Below are 21,084 nucleotides of genomic sequence, written 5' to 3' on the forward strand. Positions count from 1 at the left end.
AATTTTGCTGTATAAGTAGCTATTGTGTCTTTTTTTTTTTTTTTTTTTTTTTTTCCCCAATGAAGGAAAAAACAACTTCAATAAAAGTTATGGAATCCAGCACCAGCTCCCCACTTTACTGATGCTTGGTTGCAGGTGCTTCAAGTCACATCAGAATTACTAAAACTAGCATTACCAAGCAGGAAGAGCCATTCCTGAGTAGATTATGCTCGAAGAATACATCAAAGTACAAGATGCTTCCAGACTCCCAACATCTTTATTCAGTTAAACATCAGTAGAATGCAAAGGAATAACAATGTACCATGCAGCGTACAGGTTCAAAATATGGTAAGAGGACTAGTTCTTATGTGGCGCTTTTCTACTCGAGCACTCAAACTGCTCAGGAAAACCACCAGTTTTCTTCTGTCATAGGTAATCCCAATTGACCTGCGATAGATCTGTATGTCTATTGTCAAGATATAATAGCTAACCAGTGGAGTTTGACAGTCTCATTAACGAACTTATTAATCATTGACCAGCTGAGTGCACAGATGCACATACCTTTGTCAGGTTTAGAGGAAGGAAAAACAAATGCTTCAGTCAGAGGATTCATGCATATGAATAACTGTAAAATAAACGTTGTGTGATCATTGTCTGGGAGATTGGAATCAACATGTCTACCAGTTTTACAACAGGTAAAAGCTTTTTTGTTTTAATTAAATTTGTTCTTCTATATACAGAATGCTTTTTTTTTTTTTAATGAGAGAAAAACTGTTTTGTATGCAGCTTTGCAAAGCATAAAATGGTCAATAAAAATCAGAGAAGCAGCTTATAACACTAAACGTCCAGGAGTTTTTTATACAGTTAATTTAGCTACTTTCAGCCTCTACAGTCTGTCACCACAATAGTTTAATCTTTTCTTTAAAGACCTTTGACCAAGGGTTATTATAAGGACAATGAAACCAAAGAAAGCTGGAGGCAAAGTAGGACAGATTCAAAATGATTACTTTTACCATTTACACTGTCTAAAGTACTGAGACTTTTTCAATAACATCTACCAACATTTTTACACACTGGTTACAGTCAAAGCATAGATTCATACAGTTCATCCACTTACTGGACTGCACTGTATCATTTTCCTCAAAAAAGCATATTAATTCATTTTTTAAATTCACATCTTTGAGGTCTGTTTATTTATGTATTTATTCTTTTATTAGGGTTCACAAGCTTTCAAGCACCACAGTCTATCTATTTGTGTAGGAGTGAAAGCTGTCAGATTGGGTTTTTTAAGGATTTGTAAACTGACAAAAAGGCCTTTGTATAGCATAATTTAATACTGCAATACTTTATTCTGTGTACTTACAGGACTTTATCTAAAAGCACAACATGGCCAGTTTGCAATTACCAATTAAAAATTTACTTTTACTTTTGATCAGAGGAAGTCAGAGTAGAGGAAAGACACACACACAGGCATCAGACGACAGCTTTGCTTTTGTGCTCAGCTCTCTCTTCAACATGACGGGTACAGCATCCACACCACTGCAGACGCCACCCCAATCCATCTGTCAATCTCTTGCTTCCCCCTCACTTTTGAACAAGACTGCAAAATACTCAAGTGAGCATTCCCGTCTTTTCTGGCTGAGGACCATGGCCTCAGATTTGGAGGTGCTAATTGTCATTCCAAGGCTTCACACTTGGCTGCAAACCACTCCGTTGTGAGCCGGAGGCCACCACTTGATGCAGCTAACAGAACCACATCATCTGCAAAAAGCAGAGATGCAATTCTAAGCCAACCACATTGTAAGCCTTCCACCACCTGGCTCCGTCAAGAAATTCTGTCCATAAAGATTATGAACCAAATCAGTGACAAAGGGCAGCCCTGGTGGAGTCCAACACCAGCTGAGAATGAGTCTGACTTCCTACAGCCAATGCTGATCAAGCTACGGTTGTACAGAGACTAAATGGCTTTCCAGCAAGGGGCGAGACACCCCATACTCCCAAAGCACCCCCCAAAGGACACCCTGTGTGATGCATTTGAATACCTTCATGTTCACAAAATGCATGTAGACTATAAGCCTTTCAAATAACCTTGACAGGATAAAGAGCTGGCCTAGTGTTCTTGACCAGGGCGAAAATCACATTGTTCGTCCTGTATCCAAGGTTCGACTAACCGACAAACTCTCCTACCCAGCATCCTGACATAGAGGGTGTTGGCTGACATTAAAGATGGGAATTCAGCAGGACCCAACCTCCACTGTACACTGTGTGAGTGGAACACTGCTTCCCCTTTCTGAGTCAGTTTGCCAGAATCTGAGTCACAATTATACTGACATTGGCCTGCCGTTACCCATTCACTGTCTCCGAAGTCCCACAGGTAGCAGCGGACCATCCTGGCCGCCGTATTGTGCAGCAGCCTGGCTTACGCAAAGAGTTGATCATCCAACCCCATCTGATCTCCCCAGTAATTGTGGTAGTAGTCTTCTGGGGTAAGCCCCAGCCAGTCCACACAGTGAATGTCTCCAAAACTGGCCCTCGCCGTCGTGGGGAGGCTGAGAGCTACCACATGGGCCTCCCTAGAGCAAAGTGAGCATCCTCGGCAGGCCTCCCTTGACACCACACCACTGCTCCACCCCTCCCCTGTAGCTGAACCACAAACCACACCCCAGACCACACGACAGATTGAAAAAAGGAAAGAATCAAGGTATTGCAATGGCCCAGGTAAAGTCCAGACCCCAACTTAAAATGCTATGATAAGACCTTAAGAAAGCTGTGCATAAATGAATGCCCACAAACTTCAGTGAACTGAAGCACAACACTGTAAAGAACACTGGACTAAAATTCCTCTTTTTTAGGACAATGAAGTGGGCTAAATTGTGCGAAGGTGACATAATTCAGGGGGCCTGAAAAATAAATTAAAGCCCATATAGATAAATAACGTAGTTTAACTGAAGAAACAAATGTTGTACTGAATTTAAATTTTGCAGACATGTATGCATGGATTTTACTTAGATCGGGAATAATTTTTTTTCCAACGTTTACATTGGCACAGCTTTGTGGTGACCTTTGGGTTGGCGTTAGATCTTTTTAGCCTTAATTAAAACACAGTTGTAGCTTATTTTAACTGTATATTTAAGTAAAGAAGAAGTGTGTGTGTGAGTGGGGGGTGGATTTCTTTTCTTTCTTTTTTTTCGTTTGAAGATAAAGAATTTAACTTTATCTAATCCATTCTGGTTAAAGTGGTTATGATCTGTCTATCTAACAGAAGAAAATGCTGCCTAGGTTGCTATCTCCTTTAAGCCCCAAGATGTTTCCAAGCTACAGATTTACGTGCATAGACTCCTTTAGAGGTTGAATGGCTGATAACTTTCTTCAACTTAATGAGGAGAAAGCTGAAGTCCTTGTTTGTGCTCCCGAAAAATTTGTGCCCAAAGTTATGGAAAAATGAGGTCCTCTTGCAACATTTGCCAGATCTTCTAGTAGGAATCTTGGTGTTACTTTTGACTCAGCTCTGACTTTGGACGCTCATGTTAAATCCCTGGTTCACTGCTGTTTTTAATCATTTAAGAAACATTACTAAGCTGAGTCCCATTGTGTCACACTCAGAACTTGAAATTGTCATTTCATCTCGTTTGGACTATTGTAATTCTTTGTTCACTTGTGTATGTAAGCCCTCCTTGGAATGAATGCAGGGTGTTCAGAATGCTGCTGCAAGGCTTCTGACCAATTCCTTCAAGTACTCTCATGTAACACTCAGGCTGCACTGGCTCCCCATTAAATTCAGAATTTAAGATTATGACTCTGTAATTCAGGGCTCTGCATGGACAAGCACCGGCATACATCAGTGATCTTTTACATCCATACATCCCCAGCAGGTCCCTGAGGTCATGTGATCAGGGCTTGCTGGTTGATCATCACACGAGGCTGAAAATGAAAGGTGACAGAGCTTTTGTAACTGTGGCCCCCAGACTCTGCAGCTCTCTCCCTTCGAGCTTGAGATCTGTGGACTCTTTAAAAAACAGCTAAAAACTCATCTTTTTAAACTTGCTTTTGGTTAATTTTTGTTTTTATGTTTTAGCTTCTGTGAAGCACTTTGTTTTTTGTTTTTTTTTATCTTGATAGGTGCTATATAAATAAAATTTTGCTTCACTTACTTTTACTTTACTTACCACACAGAGGTTCTGTTGTCTATTTTATATTTAGATGGCAGCCCCCTGCCCACCACTGCAGCTCCCAGGACAGCTCTCACTGTGGGTGCTGCTGACATTGCTATTGTTGTTGTCTACTTTATAATTGTCATGGTGGTTGGAATCTGGGTAAGAAGAGACTAAACTAATTTCATATTTACATATGAATCACTAAACAATTTAGACAAAAGCTAATTTAAGCTTGATTTCTTTGTTCCTTTATATGTAAAAAATACAAGAAAGTTCTGTACAAGTTCATGCTAAACATGTTTATATAGAAAAATACAATTATTTTTACATATGTTTTTTTCTACGTGTTTAATTAACTATAGTCATTATGAGTGCATTTCTCCATTTACTAGAAAATGATTCTTGGATGTTCTACAGAGTTCATTCTTGCGAAGAGTGAAAAGATTTTTTTGACCCAGCTAATTGAGTTTTCTGATGTGGAAATGTGGACTATGATTGTAAATGTATTTATTGTATTTCGTACCAGATCAGTCTTTGGTGTTGTTTTAAAACTGTATTATCCTAATCTTTTCTTTTGTCCTTACTATAGTCATCAATGCGTGTCAATCGCAGCACTGTTGGGGGGTACTTCTTGGCTGGTCGTTCAGTGACTTGGTGGCCTGTGAGTAACAAACGATTGACTGTTGTGCATCATATAAAGCTCTTGATTTCAAATCGATTGTCACGCCCTGTGCTATGAGGACCCTGTACGGCACACACACAGCCAATGTTCTAATGCAAGCGACTGTTTATTTACAATAAACAACACGCTTAAGTCAAAGTCAAATTTATTTGTGAAGCACATTTAAAACAACTGTTGACCAAGATGCTTTAAAATTAAGATAATCAAAAGAAATAAAAACATAGGGAGACATGATAAGAGTTAAGAAAAAGAATCATAACATTAGAAGATTTGAGTAAATGATAAGATATATAAAAGTAATACAAACTCAGTCTGGTTTGCAGCCATCATGTCTCCAGCTCAGCTCTCCTCTCCTCCTGGTCCGAGAAAAGTGCTGCCAGTCTCAATGACACTGCCCCTGAATCCACTGCAACACCTCCTCCTCTGCAGCCGAGCTGCAGACCACACGCCACCACACTGATATATTCCACACTACATGTAGTTATGTAGATTGCATGGCTTTATTAGAAATAAATAAGCACATTATATTATATTATACTGCCAGGTAGTAGGAGGGAAGAAGAAGCTTTTAGGCATGTGCTCTCTGGGGAAGTGTTGCTGTTACACAGAGTCAAGGTACAGACTTGGAATCTAAACAAAACCAAAAAATAAATACAAAATGAACATTTGCAACATGAATTATAATATATAACTAGAAAACTGGAAATCCTACGGAAGAGAATTGGGGCCACTGAAAAAAAGGGATGTCAGAATTCTGAAAAGAAAAAAGACATCCCCACTTTTTTTCAGTGGCCCTAATCCTCTTTCGTAAAATCCACCCTGGAGAGTGACTGAAGACAAAACTTTGTTAAAATTAAAATAAAAATGAGAAATACAAAATTATAACATCTAATATTTCAAGTTATGGTAGGAATTGTGTTGATTCTCTGTATAAACTAAATATGACGAAAGTGCATTCACAGGCTGTCATTTAAAAATGTTATTATGTAGTTGTAAGTATTTTAAGCAACTATTCTAAAAGCTTTTGTTGTTATTGTCTAATATCCCTATTCAATTACAGATTGGAGCCTCTCTGATGTCCAGTAATGTTGGCAGTGGTTTATTTATTGGTCTAGCAGGGACAGGAGCAGCTGGAGGGATTGCTGTTGGGGGATTTGAATGGAACGTAAGAGTTGCATATACACACACACACACACACACACACACACACACACACACACACACACACACACACACACACACACACACACACACACACACACACACACACACACACGCACACACACACACACGCACATGCAATCAGTCTCTTGAACCTCAACTGGGAGCTAATTCCACAGGGGAAGGGGCTGAAGTGCCCTGTTGGGCACTGTAGGCAGTATTTAAAATAATAACATGATCATTCAGTAGTTTCTTTGTAAGGACAATGATTTCATAATCAGTTTGTGATTCAATCGGGTGGCAATGAAACTAATATGGGAGAAATATGATTTTTTTTCTTCTAATCCCTGGAAGTATTCTCAGTTAAGTATTTTGGATCAACTGAAGGATTTTCAGAAAACATTTAGGACAACATGACTATTATCTAAACATGCCACTGTCCGACCTGGATCACTACGAGACTAAAGATTTAGATATGCTATGTAAATAGGGCGAAAACTCATAGTACACGCTTGTTTCTTCATTTATGCTATTCCAAACTTTGCAATGTCCACTTGAAAAACTGAAAAACATGAACAAGTGTTATATTTACTTTTGACAACACGTACAATGTCTCAGTGCAACATTTTGTGTTTCTGTGTGTTTCTGTAGGCAGCATGGGTTCTGGTAGCTCTGGGTTGGATATTTATCCCCGTTTACATCGCTGCTGAAGTGGTAACAATGCCTGAATACCTGGCCAAACGCTTTGGAGGCCAGAGGATACGCATATACATGTCTGTTCTCTCACTTATTCTCTACATTTTCACCAAAATATCAGTAAGACATTTATTTTTTTTCCAAAAATATAAATGATCTTATTATGATACAGTAGCCACATTACCTGTGTGTGCATGTGTGTGTGTGTGTTTCCCAGACAGATATTTTTTCCGGGGCATTGTTTATCCAGGTGTCATTTGGTTGGAATCTGTATCTGTCTACAGTCATACTGTTGCTGGTGACTGCTGTCTACACTGTGGCAGGTAAAACACAAACACGTTTTGACTGTTTTTAATATTAATGTTAAAAGTTATGTCAGTGCAAGCTTTCAACAGCATAACTGTTTGCCATCATTTAAAAGAAATTACATCAGTTTTTTATCTGATCTGTTTTTTCTGGACGAGAACCAATTTTTTTTATCCCACATGCAGTATCCCAGTGTTAATTTTGACAGCAAATTTTGATTTACTTAGTCTCTTGACATTTGGTCATAATTATTTTTGGTTTAATCAATTTTTTTTTCAACAAAATATCAGAAGATTATTATATACTATAGCAGGAGTGATGCTGATGAGTACCAAACACAACACTGGAGACATTAATCCAAGTGTCTAATCAAAGGGCTTCCAGGAGGTAGTAATGAAGAGAGTCGACTGTCCATGGGATCGTCAGACACTTCTTTTCCACAATATTATACCTACCTGATGTAAACCACAGGGCAGTCAACCCCCTTCCTGCTAGGGCAAAATGGCCCCCAGGCCTCTGCTCTGCAGCACAAAAAGGGAGGGAGTAGTTAGGAGCAGGGGTTTCTCATGTCCCAAGTGGGCCCTAGATACTGTACCTCCCTCCGTCCAGCCGCACACTTCTTTGTGTTGGCCATGTGCTTCACCTGCCTCAGGAAATCCAGGACCGCAACCACTGAATATGCTCCACCCAGGTGTTACTATGGATGATGATGTGTTCCAGATAGGCGTCAGTATACAAAGTGTGCGGTTGCAGCACTCGGTCCATGAGGCGCTGCAAAGTGCCTATTTTTTCCTGGACTCTGCAGACAAGGCAATCTGCCAGTAGCCCTTGGTCAAATTCTGTGTTGTGAAAAAATGAGCTGTGCCTAACCAGTCCAGTAGTTTGCTTACCCTGGCACATGGGAAAAGCAGACGTGGGATCCACCCAGCAGCCACGGTGCAGAAGCCACAGGGGGCTGCAGTGACGATCCCGCAGGCATGGGGACAAACAAAAATGGACACTGTACACACACTGACACTCCCCAAATATACTCTATACCTCAGGTCCAGGTACCTTTGCCCCCAGAGGGGCAATCTGCCCCGAGACTCAGGAGAAGTTACCCTTTTGCCTGGGGTGGGGACAGTCCTGCAGCAGCAGGGAGGCCCAGCATCCCAGACCCCAACCAGGAGGCCAACTCCTCCTCCCAGCCCCCTGCCCCGATGGCGAAGAGAGAACGGGAGTGTGAAGACCCCATACCTCTCTCTGCCCACTCATGTGTAGTGTTGCTGCGTGTTGTTCTAAAGTGCATTTAAAACACGGGAGGGGCATGGTGTTTTCTGCCAGAGAGCAGCAGGCGACACCACGGCCTCACCAGCTGCGGGAGAACAATTGTATTAAATGCTAACTTAAGGTCAGCAAGAGGTGATGATGAAACATTGTCATCTACTGTTTTTCAAAGTGTCTGTAATTATGATTAAGGAAAATGAAAATGTTACCATGTTTGTTCAGTGCTCAGAGTGCAGTATATTTCTCTTTAGTAACTCACTGTGACGGGAATGATGGACCCGACCACATATTTTGCTCTTTACACACTTCGTTATTCCTGGTTGCTGCTCTCCCAACAATCGGCTGCAGCATTTAAGCTACAGCCACACACAACAACAACAACAACATCACCCTCAGGTCCTGGCACATTTGACATAGGGTGATGAGCTGATGGAGCTCAGGTGTGTCAGCCTCCACCCACAGCCGGGCCACAAATCACACCCCGTCACACTCACCTAGTTCAACTGTTTTTGAAATAAGAATTTGTTAAATTATTTCTGTTGAAAACTGTCTAAATAACTCTATTACCCTAACACAGATAATCTGACAATAATATAAAAATCTGTATTTATGTAGGTGGTTTGGCAGCTGTGATCTACACTGATGCTCTCCAGACTTTGATCATGGTTGGGGGAGCTTTTGCCTTAATGTTCATAGGTATGGTACACAGACTTATGCAGATACACAAACACAATCATGGGTTCTTAATTACATGACGTACATAGTACTGAAAGTTTGGATTAAAAGGTGTTATTGGCTGAAATGTTTCAAGTTAAGTATCAATCAAAAAATAGAAAACTGTTTCTCTACATCCAATTATCCTCACTGAAGGTGTCATGTCATAATATTTATTAGCTAATAAGTGAAGTTATAAAATTGTAAATGTCATTGTACATTTTCCAGCATTCTCCAAGGTGGGCTGGTATGAGGGCCTTGTGGATCGTTACATGTCAAGTATTCCCAATGTGACTGTTCCCAACACCACCTGCCACTTACCCCGTAGTGATGCCTTCCACATGTTCAGAGACCCTGTAACAGGGGATTTACCCTGGCCAGGTCTACTGTTTGGGCTCACCGTACTGGCTACATGGGTCTGGTGCACAGATCAGGTGATTTGATCTACACTAAAGCTCAGCATGGTGCAGTAATGTTATTGTAGCGCCAAACTGCTGTGGGAATTATCCTGGAGGTGGCGGTCTCAAAAACTGATAACATTCGTCTTTGTGAGTCTAAAAAATATGTCTCTGTGAAGGTTCTCAGTCATCCAGGTCATCGTAGTCTAAGGAGCTTGGAAAGAAAAGCGTCTGGACTTCTTTAAGTTGCTTGAAGACGTTTCACCTCTCATCCAAGAAGCTTCTTCAGTTCTAAGGGTCAAATGGTGGATCTGGGACTCTCCACCATTTGACCCTTAGAACTGAAGAAGCTTCTCGGATGACAGGTGAAACGTCTTCAAGCAACTTAAAGAAGTCCAGACGCTTTTCTTTCCAAGCTCCTTAGACTAAAAAATATGTCCCAATACAAATAAATAATGCAATTGAGTTGAATTTTTAATTCCTCAAAACACACCTTGAACTCTAAATACAGGGACTAAAGAATAGAATAGACTAGCCCTTTATTGTCATTGTACATGAACAAGAAAGTAGTGGGTGCTCCACACCAACTGCACCACAATAGAATATAAATAGTACACAGGAGGAATAAATAGCAAACAGTAGAAATATATATATAGTCAAGAGGGATATACACAAAACAAGAGAAATATATTTAAAAAAATAAGAGAAAGGCACACATTAGAGAAGAAAATAATTGCAAAGTGCTCAAAAGTGGTGCAAAGAAAAGACTTGCTCTGAGTATAGATTCAGGCTGGTTTGTGAGGAAATCTTTGCCTGTACTTCACTCGTCTTCCAAGGTTTTCGGTTAGGAAAAACTAGCTGGAGGCAAGCATCATCTGGTTATGTTTTAGTGACCTTTGAGGGGTTTATTTACTGAGTGGGGTGTAGGCAGGGACAGAGGAAAGAGTACAAGGAGACTTGGTGGTGGAATGAGGAAGTAAAGCAAAGTATTCAAAGGAAGAAGTTACCAAAGAAAAAGCTGGATAGACAGATAAAGAAAGTAGACATGAGTACTGGGAAATTCGGCATACCACACAGAGAAATGCTTATAAGGAGTTGTATGTGAGGTGGGATACTAAGGAAGAAGGAAAGGACTTGTATCAGTTGGGTAGGCAAAGAGATTGAGCTGGAGCAGACATGTAAAAGGTTATATTAATTAAGGATAGAGATGGAAACAAGTGAACAGTTTTTTGAGGAAGGAGGAGTATTTTGAAGAGCTGATATAGAAAATGAGAGAGAGAGGAGGACACTCATTTTGTCCCTGTGTTACAACACTAACTATGAAACATCCCCTCCCTTTTTTTAAATTAAAAATGTCAGTGAATTGCATTACTTATTTGAATTCAAACATATTTTTTAAACTCAAAAAGTTATTCGTTATAAGTTTTTTGAGACTATCACCTCTATTGATCATTCTCACAGTAATTTGGCGATGCAATATTCTTACTGCATAACCCTGTTTTGCACAAGGAGATTACTTCTCATTGCATCACTTCCAAACTCATCCTGCCTTTTTACAAAACGTAATTATTTCTGATCGGAGAGATGAGAATCTCTCAAGTACATCTTCATCTCAATTTTATTTGTTGATGAAAGTGTCAAGTGTCATTGTGCATTAGTTTTTGTTCAGCTATCATTTTGTTTATGTCACAAAAAAAAGATCATTGACAAAGACTTTGACAAGAATTATTGGTCAATACAATAAACAGTGTTTAACTGTATGGTAATGTCATTTTTGAGACAGTGTTGACACTTCACAAACCAGAAACCACAGCAACATTTCAGAAAATGCTATAACGAAAAAGAAACACAACAAGAATATACAAAAGTACATTATCTGAACTACAGTTAAGATACAGGGATGCATACAGAAATGCATACACCTGTAAAGGCCAGCTTGCCAATAGTTACTCTTAATCATTAACCAACATTCATAAAAGATGAGAGCTGATTCATATAATCATGTCTGTGTTCTCTGCTACTAGCTTTATATAACTGGGCAATGACATATAACCCACAAGCAAGGCAGCTGAAAATCACATTTCTCCTTCTGAATGTGACAGACTTTCACTAAAATTTTCAACAGCTTGCGAGTGTTACCAGCGTTATGAGCAAAAGACCTGATGCATTTGTGAGGTTTGCATGCACTGACTGTAGAAGTGTAATTACATTTTTGAGTGTTTAACTCTCTGCTATTATCATTAAAACTAGAATCTGTGTGCACACACACTCGGTTTCTATAGGATATAAAAATAAAATCTTGCATATTTTAATACAGTATTTATTTCTATTACTTATATTTGTATTGCTTATTGTGTATAAGTAATACACAAGGTTTGCAAAAGTACAAAATGTGTAATGCGATGATGGATAAAAATGATTACATGTTTATGCTGCTGTGTTTGTTTCTTCAGGTTATAGTCCAAAGGTCTCTGTCAGCCAAATCTTTGTCTCATGCTAAAGCAGGCAGCGTGTTGGGTGGCTATCTCAAACTGCTCCCTATGTTCTTCGTTGTGATGCCAGGAATGATAAGTCAAGCACTATTCCCAAGTCAGTTGTATTCCTCTCAGAGTGGGAATGTTATGCGAAATATTTTTTAATATTGTACTATATGCATACTTATATAATATAATTTTGATTACCTTGGTATTATTATATATATTATAACAGATTATGCATCTCTTATTATTGTTATTATGGTTTTAAAGAGATTGTTAGCAACTCCTTTTTCAACAAACCTATACACTGACGCCATTCTAAGCAGGTCTCCACTAAACTTTACATTGGAAAAATTATCACATTTTTACTTTTGTTGACACTTTCAGTTCATGTAAATGGAGTGTGGATTTGTAGGTAACACATTTGTGGTGTTTTGTCTCATTTAATTCAAACTAAATTGTTATTTTTTCAGCCCCTCCTTCTTTGTTTTCTTCTTTATTTGTAGATGAGGTTGGTTGCGTGGACCCAGATATCTGTCAAAGTGTGTGTGGTGCTTCAGTTGGTTGCTCTAACATTGCTTACCCTAAACTAGTAATAGAGCTAATGCCTGTGGGTAAGACACACACACACACACACACACACACACACACACACACACACACACACACACACACACACACACACACACACACACACACACACACACACACATTTTGATATCTTAGTGAAGACATCTAAAAATCTAACTGACATAATGCTTTCCCTAGCCGCTTACCCTAACTCTAACTATCAAAAATGAATGCTTAACCCTAACCCTTAGCCTAAACCATAACCTAATAGTAACCCTGACACTAAGACCACATTTTAAAGTTTCAAAAATGCCATCAAACCCGTGAGGACAGGCACTTTCCTCACAAGTGACTGTTGGTCCCCACAAGTATAGTAACATTCCAATTTTTGGTCCCTACTAAGACGTCTGAACAGGTACACACACACACACACACACACACACACACACACACACACCTATCTATCTATGTATGGCACAAGAAGTAAGAACATTTTTGTTTGTACTAAATACTAAACAGCTTATTCTGCTATTGACTCTTCTTTTGAGCTTCTGGTACCCAAGATGCTGACAATCAGGTGTGCGACTGGTGCCTAATTAAAAGCAACTGTAAGCAGGGACCCTGCTAAAGCACTCAGTTGGTGCCTCCTCCAAGCATGCCACATTTGACTGATCTCAATAGGGACTGTACCAACCTGGAGCTGGTCTCCCATAGAACCAAGTTCAATTCGATTTATTTCAATTCTTTTTAAATAGCACCAAATCACATCAGCAGTCACGTGCATGCTCTTCATTATTTGGAGTGAGCCCCAGAACCATCTCTAAATTGAAGGCCAAGTTCCATGGGATGTCAGCCACAGGCCACATCCCAAGAAGATGGCACAACAGGGAGACAGTTTCCTCACCCTGTCAGTAGTAGACAGTCTTTTACAGATTTGCAGTCAAGGTTTACAGGACGATACGGCTGATGGCTCTTTACTGAGATAATCCAGAACAGATCTTTTGCATTTTTATCTGTATTGTCTTGATGTTCTCAGAGATAAACACGTGCGTTAAGAGAGTTTATAAAAATCTGTGTTCTTTTTCCATGGCAACAACTGACAATAAGCAGATTTTATAAAATGATGTGCCATCATTTTTTTTCTTCTTCACAGGACTTCGTGGTCTGATGCTGGCAGTGATGTTAGCTGCTCTTATGTCATCCCTGACTTCCATTTTTAATAGCAGCTCTACTCTGTTTACACTGGACCTCTACCACAAAGCCAGGCCTAAAGCTTCTGAGTTGGAACTTATGATAGTTGGAAGGTAAGATTGACAAGAATACCTAATATGCTTTGGAAAACCAATACAAAACTCAGATGTTCTACAACATTAATACCAAACCTATACTTACCCTAAATACAGTTTTCAATTGAGCAAATTAAACAAAAATAAATAAAAAGATAGTAACATAGGGTTGAAGAGCCCAGAGGCCAGAATTGGTATGTGGACCTACAAACAGATTAAAATACAGGAAGCAATAGTAAGATGTCTCACAAACTTTATTGAGCGACAGAGTGTAAAACTAAGGCAGAGGGAATGAATGTCTGGCGTGGAATCTGGACGTGGGAGATGGTGAAACAGATGGAGTCTATGGCTTACTTGACAAGTGGAGTGGCAGTGGCAGTGGGGGAAGTAGTGTTGGCCGGGTGAGTGTCCGACAAAGTGGAGCGGAGTGAGTCCAACCTGAATGACCCAGAGATGCAGAGCTACGAATGTAGGAGAGCAGGCAGGTGGTGAATAGTGAGTCTGTGCACGAGAGGCTGTGAGTGGAGTCCAGTGGAGAAGGTGACCAACGTCCAGGGAGGTATGTGTTCTGCAGACAATGAAAGAAGGGATCCAAGAGGCTATTGAGGGCACAAGAGAACAAGGTAAGTTTACAAAGAACTAAGCACTAGAGACAAAGGCAGCCTGCTACTAACATGTGGTTAGTCTACGAACTGGCGAAGAATAGATGTCGGCGCTGGTCTTAAATACTGCCTTAGATTAGCCTGGATCTCCAACAGGTGCAAGTAGCAGATGTACTCACCAGGGCTCTGCCCAGAGGAGGAAACACAGGGACACCATGGAAAAATCCAGATAACTCACCTGGACCATGACAGTAGTATTAACCAGAGCCAAGACTGGGTTTGGCTCCAAGGGCTGAACAGAATGTTTTCCAAACCTGGGAGGTGCACTGTGGTCCTCTGTCTGACACGATCTCAGTCAGGATGCTGTGCAGCCTAAACACATGATCCACCAGGATGTTAGCAGTCTCGGATGCTGTGGGAAGTTTTTTTAGGGTGATGAAGTGCTCGGATTTGGAGAACCTGTCACCAACAGTCAAAATGGTCGACTTCCTGGAGAAAACAGGCAGGCCGCTAACAAAATCTAAAGCAATGTGGGATCAAGGCTGATTGGGAGTGGACGATTGGACAAATGATGCCAGCCTTGAGGGACTCATCTGGGATTAATTAAAATTCCAAGGGGGTCAGGAGCATTTGGTTATTATTTGTGGAACTGAACCCTTATCCCTGTTTTGTTGCAGCTTTCCCAGTAAACGGGAGTGCTTAGCTGAGCTGCATCTGCTGCTCTTCCACTGAATACTCGTGTTTTGTTTTACTTTATTCTTTTTTAGGTAATCCTGCACGTAGACATAGACAGGTAAAGTGTGGATAAGATAGGATCTGGGGAAGTTTTCATGTTGGGGTAACTTTCTTGTTGATGGTATCTGGTGTTGTGATCTTCTGTTTAGTAAGCATGGTATTTATTGTGGGTGAGTTTGTTACTGAACCTAGTTGGGATAAGCTGAGGAAGTGTAAGAAGGCTGATTTGGTTGCCCTCGCCAAACATTATGATATCCCTATGGTTTCTTCACTCAGGAAGTGATCTGAGAGCTGCACTTTTGGACTGCACTTTTAATTGATAGAGGTGGCTGCCACACCCGGGTTACTGGGTGGCAGTACTGAGGACAAGCTTGTTATCCTACCACGGTTCGATCCAGACTCTGATTAGTCATCTCTAGGTTCTAGATTAGATGGAAGGGTAAAACTGTGTCTTACCATGGAGAAGGAAAGAGAAATAAATTTCTGTTTAAACAAGCGGGTGTCCACCTTGAGGCAAGCTGCTTCTCTGCCTAATGTTGCAGGGAAGGCCCTATCATCTGCCCAGGCCTCAGTGAAACATCTGTATGATAAGACTGCAGTGTCCTAGTCCTGCCCCAGGTAAAAAAAAATGTTAGTTTCATTACCTATTCCTGTCTTAGCCTTCTCAGGCTCATTTCTCAGGACCTTATGTGGTCAAAAAGAAGGTATGTGAACCTGATTATGAGGTTAAAGACCCCTGACTGAAAGCAACAAACCCATGTACCACACCAGAGATGACATTTCCTCAGATGTTGCAAAACCGCTAGTTGTACCTTTGGCAACTGTATCAGCTGGTGACCCTGAGACCTCTCCAGTTCCCATCTCCTCACTCATCTTTAAGGAGTTTAAGTTTCCATGTTACCACTGTAGAGTGCTCTGAGAGTACAATGGATCTAAAACTGTTTAAATCTTCATTTTTATATGTCATCATCAGTCTTATGTTAAAATTTCAAAGGACAACATTTCATTTCCAGATAATTCTGCTATTAATAGCAACTCCGGGCCTCTGCGGAGTCTGACTAAAATAGCTAGCAAAGCGCTAACACAATGCGTATGCTAATTAGCTAATGGTTAATATAGGTAACGAATTAACAATAGGAATTACAGAGTGATGTTAGATGTTGTATAGAACTATAAGATGATAAGATCTGTCTTGTTAATTATAGTGATGTGGCTGTATTTTCTGTTAATTTAATGAACCGTCAGTCACAGTATCATCAGCAGACATCCTCAAAGCTGAAGGAGCCAGACTATGTAAAAAGTGTACGGGGGCATGTTTGCGGGCATTCCAGCGCAAGTCACTACTGCGCCGACTCTGGCTCCAAAAGTGCAGCATGGCAGCCCCTACAAACAGGAAATCTTGACTATCTTGTCTATATCTTACATCTTTCCTACAGTCTTCATTCGAAGATTCTAAATTACCGATAGGTGTGAATGGAAGTCAAATGGTTGTTTGTCTCTCTGTGTTAGCACGCTACTCGCCCTATAGTAGCTGGGATAGGCTCAAGCCCTCCATGACCCTGATATGGATAAAAGGTAGAGAATTGGATGGATGGATAATAATAACAATAATGTGTGTGTTTTCAGGGTGTTCATCCTTGTCTTGGTGTGTCTTAGCCTGCTGTGGATTCCTGTTGTCCAGACAGCCAATAGTGGACAGCTGTTTGACTATATTCAGTCAGTGACCAGCTTTTTAGCACCTCCCATTACTGCTGTATTCCTAATGGCTATCTTTTGGCCACGAGCCAACGAGCAGGTATGTTTGCCTCTTTAGATTCAATCCAATTGAAGTTTATTGGTCTCTGTCTCATTCTATCCTTTATCCAACATATCCACTATCCAATCCTCTTATTAAAGTATGTGTTTACTTCAGTCATTTCTATCCCTTTCAAAAATCACCACAGCAATCAATTTTCACAAAGAATGGAAAAGGCTAAATACATAATTATATATAATATGAATGGTGTGTGTGTGTGTGTGCGCCATTCCCTAGTCTTGAGATTCTTGCAAGTTGATATATATATAGATATGTCCTGTCTCCTCTTAATTTAATTTAGAGCTCGTTCTTTTTTTACTGCAGTCACTGTTATGATGATACCAAGGTTCGGGCCATGGCTGAGAGCTGCATTTCAGCCAGTGGTGTTCGAGAGTTTTGAAAGCATCTGATTAACAGCAGCTTCATTTTTCAGCATGACGATGATCCCAAAAATACTGCCAATACAGTGAAAGCATACTGGATAGAAAAATACACAATAGAATACTACCAGTGGTTGACTGGGCCTCTCAAAGCTTCAACATTACTAAAGCAGTATGAAATCACTTTGACAGAGAATTTAACAGAAAATAATAGAAAGATAAACACAATTTTAAAAACAAGCGGGAGCCTTAATAACTTGGGTTTTTTTTCTTTGCCAGTTCCAAATTATTCAGCCTCCAACGTGTTGTGTATGTCCTCTTTCTCAGGGTGCATTCTGGGGTCTGATGGCTGGACTAGTGATAGGACTGATCCGAATGGTTCTGGAGTTCTCCTATTTACCTCCTTCCTGTGGTCAGCCTGATCGTCGGCCTGCAGTCCTAGCTGATGTCCACTACTTATACTTTGCTCTTATCCTGTTGGCTCTCACGTGCCTCATCATTGTTGCTGTAAGCCTGGCCACTGCCCCAATACCTAAAGAACATGTAAGGAAAATTCCATATAATTATTTTATTTATGTTCTGATCTCTGGAGTGGTAATCAGAAGGTGTCTACTGAACAATATCCAGGATTCATATAACATATGATTCCTGTTGCAAAACAATAGAAAGAAAGAAATGCAAAGGGAAAGTGTAACCAAGTTGCAGTTAAGCAATTCATTCTGATTATGTGGATTTCAACCTTCTTTTGACTGCTTCCTTTAGGGGTTAACAAAACAGATCATCTTTCTTTCATCTGTATGAACTATTGAACCCTTGAGCATGCTTAACCTACAGAAATTGAAGTTGCAAGATTTTTTTTTTCCATTCTCAAACTTATACGTTTAAGGCTGTTCTGGGATCATCATAGGTTACTTTAAACATACAGATCTGAAAAAAAAAATACTTGATCAGGTCTATACAAATATACTGACAGCATATAAGGCACATCCACCTGCGCACCTTGGACTATCAGATCATATCCTTCTCATTCTGATCCCAATGTATACACTGTGGGTGCGCATTGAAAGAACTGCAGTCAAAACAGTGCAGGTGTGGAAGTGAAGAAACCACCTCAGTGCTGCAAGACTGTTTTGATAAAAGGAACTGGGAACTGTTTGCAGGTGAGAGTTATGTGGAAAACTGTGTCTGTTCAGTTTAGGGGGTACATAGAGTTTTGCACTGAAAACAATACAACGAAAAGAACAATAAATCTATTTCCTCACTGAAAAGCCATGGTTGAACAGTAATTTTAGGGCTCTACTTAAAAAAGGCATGCAGCCTTCAGGACAGGGGACAGACAAACCTACAGCACAGGCAAAACTCCAGAGAAGCATCAGGGAAGCAAAGCAAACCATAGAAAATGACAATCCCGGCGGTATGTCGACGAGCTTTAAGGTACTGACAGACTACAAGACCATCAGAATGCTGCCAGTGAGCATGAGCATATAGGATGGGGACTAGCTGACTATGTGGTGTAAGGAAAATGATCTACTCTTTAACACATCAAAATCAAGGGGGATGCTTATTGACTTCAGGAGGTCGAGGGTCAAGAAATGACATCTTCCACTACATATTCATGGTGAAATAGTGGAGATTGTGGAGAACCGTAAGTAGCTGGGAGTCACCTTCTCTGCACAGCTGACTTGGTTTACAAGAGATTCTTCTTTCCTAGAAAGTTGAAGCAGGCCAGATGTCCACAGAAGCTCTTGCTGAAGTTCTACAGGAGTATATACTGATAACTCATGCAACAGTGTGGTATGCCAGCTTTTCTGCTGGTGAAACGAAAGAGCTGCACAGAGTGGTGCAGACAGCAAAGTGCATTGCTGGGATGGAGCACCCACATCTGGAGTCAAGGAGGCTGACAGTATCAGCAAAGACAGTACACTCCCGGGATATTCTCTGTTTGAACCGCTTCCATCTGGCAAACAGTTCATTTTTTCCATCTAGAGTGGTAGCTTCCACCACCCCAATTGCCACTACACTACCAATGTAAAGATGGCACAGAAATACTCAGACATTTCAATACAAACAAATGTAATATGGCACTGAGGGCATTTTAATTGGCTCGACACAACCTTATACAATCGTGTATAATGCTGCTATTTTACTCCTCTGTTGATGCTGCTTAAGTTTGCTACTAACTTTATTTTTATCTCTTAAATTTGCTTCTAAGTTTAAGTTGTTTTTGTTTTTTTCTTGTATTGGTTTGTCCTAAGAGAGAAAGCCAAACCAAATTGAATTGTACTAAGTATAATTAAATTGAAATCATTCAGTCAGTCATGTATTTGATCATTGGTAATCTGTAATCATTGTTTTTCATTCTTCGTCTCTTTTCATGCGTAGCTGCATAGGCTGACCTGGTGGTCCAGACATAGTCTTGAACCACGGATGGATCTCTCAAGTCTTCAGATCACCTCTGACCAAGTGGACTCTAACCTCAGCTCTGAGTCTGAGCAATTGCAAGAATCCACTTGGAAGAAAATTGTTCTGTGGCTTTGTGGTTTGGCTAGTTCACGCTCCGAGTCGGCTGCTCCAGTGACTCAAAACAGTGAAAGAAACTTCCTCCAGGAGAAGTCACTCTGGAGAATAGTCTGCGATGTTAATGCCCTGCTACTGCTGGTTGTTAACGTGTTTCTCTGGGGATACTTTGCTTAATGTGGATGTGTCATGAAATCTTGAACATGTTGTTTTTCTTACTTCTTACTCTTCTTAATAACTTTACTTTTCTAAACTATTGAGGAAAGAAGAAGTGGGACAGAAAAGGGATTCTCAGATATGAAACAATGAACTAATTATTCTCTATTGATTCATATAGTGCTCAAGGTTGCTCTCAAGTAATATTATCTATAATTACATGATCTACTATACAATTCTCTGTTCATTAAATGGGAAATTACTTTTGTCTGTCAGGTTGTTACTTTTGTCGCCAACTCATTCTATTGTAAGTTACCACTGGATAAACATGAATATCATCTGAATTTTTTATGTCAATTAATTACTGGGAAGGAGATTAAAGTAGAGGATCTACTCAACAACAGAATTCCTGTTTTTATAGCATTCTGAATAGTTTTAAACTCATACGGCAGAAATTTATCAACATCAAGAACCGAAAAAAAAATGTTACTATAAAATTACCATCCTGTACAAAACTACTTCTTGCAGGCTAAACAGATAGATAGATCACACCTGACACTTGTCTACAGCCACTTCACCTTGCTTATACTCTCTCCTCACCTCCTGTGGACCCTGCATTGCTTCCTATGCCTAACCCCGGAATTTAAACTCATCTACCATCACTATGTCTACTCCTTCACTGTTACACCCATCTCCCACTCAATCACACAAATAGATCCCGTCTTTCACTCCTCCTCTTCAGAGCATAGCTCCACCTCTCTAGGCTTTCTTCTATCCACCCAATCCCTAGTCTCAATACAGATCACAATGTCCTGTAAGCCCACTGAGATTCCTTCCTGACCTCATCTGCCAACCTGTCCATCGCCACTGCAAATGAGAAGATGTTCATAGCCGAACCGTGATGTAATCCAATCTCCACCCTGAACTGACCTGAAACCCATCTGTCACTCCTACTGCACACCTCACCAGTGTTTCACTGTCCTCATACATGTTCTGCACTAGTCTTTCTCTAGATCCACAATGACACTGGCTGTCTTTCACAGCACGTCTTTTGTCCTGACTTCCTCCCCTTACAACATGGTGATGGCCGTCCATCCTTGAGACTAGTTCTGTTGGAGGATTCTTCCTGTTAAAAGGGTTTTTTTTCTTCCCACTGTTGCCAAAACACTTGCTTATAAGGGGGTTATAGGATTGTTAGGGTTTTTCTATT

The 21,084-nt window shown here is 40.4% G+C and overlaps 1 protein-coding gene across 2 annotated transcripts; it reads left to right on the forward strand.

The window, feature by feature from the left end:
- Window positions 1–53: 53 nt before the first annotated feature.
- On the forward strand, window positions 54–20,280 carry slc5a9 (solute carrier family 5 member 9). 2 transcript variants are annotated; one of them, XM_039601301.1, is made up of 15 exons: window positions 54–674; window positions 3,789–3,913; window positions 4,180–4,292; window positions 4,723–4,794; window positions 5,876–5,980; window positions 6,628–6,792; window positions 6,890–6,995; window positions 8,860–8,940; window positions 9,187–9,392; window positions 11,810–11,945; window positions 12,340–12,447; window positions 13,557–13,707; window positions 16,653–16,821; window positions 17,529–17,744; window positions 19,584–20,280. In XM_039601301.1, exons 2-15 carry the CDS (start codon window positions 3,907–3,909, stop codon window positions 19,893–19,895), a joined length of 1,947 nt encoding a protein of 648 aa, XP_039457235.1. In that variant the 5' UTR covers window positions 54–674; window positions 3,789–3,906; the 3' UTR covers window positions 19,896–20,280. The 2 variants fall into 2 exon arrangements, with proteins under 2 accessions (XP_039457235.1, XP_039457234.1); XM_039601300.1 differs by lacking the exon at window positions 3,789–3,913.
- The last annotated feature ends 804 nt before the right edge of the window (window positions 20,281–21,084 follow it).

The sequence above is a fragment of the Oreochromis aureus genome, linkage group 17 (assembly GCF_013358895.1).
Source record: "Oreochromis aureus strain Israel breed Guangdong linkage group 17, ZZ_aureus, whole genome shotgun sequence".
In the NCBI taxonomy this organism is placed as follows: domain Eukaryota; kingdom Metazoa; phylum Chordata; class Actinopteri; order Cichliformes; family Cichlidae; genus Oreochromis; species Oreochromis aureus.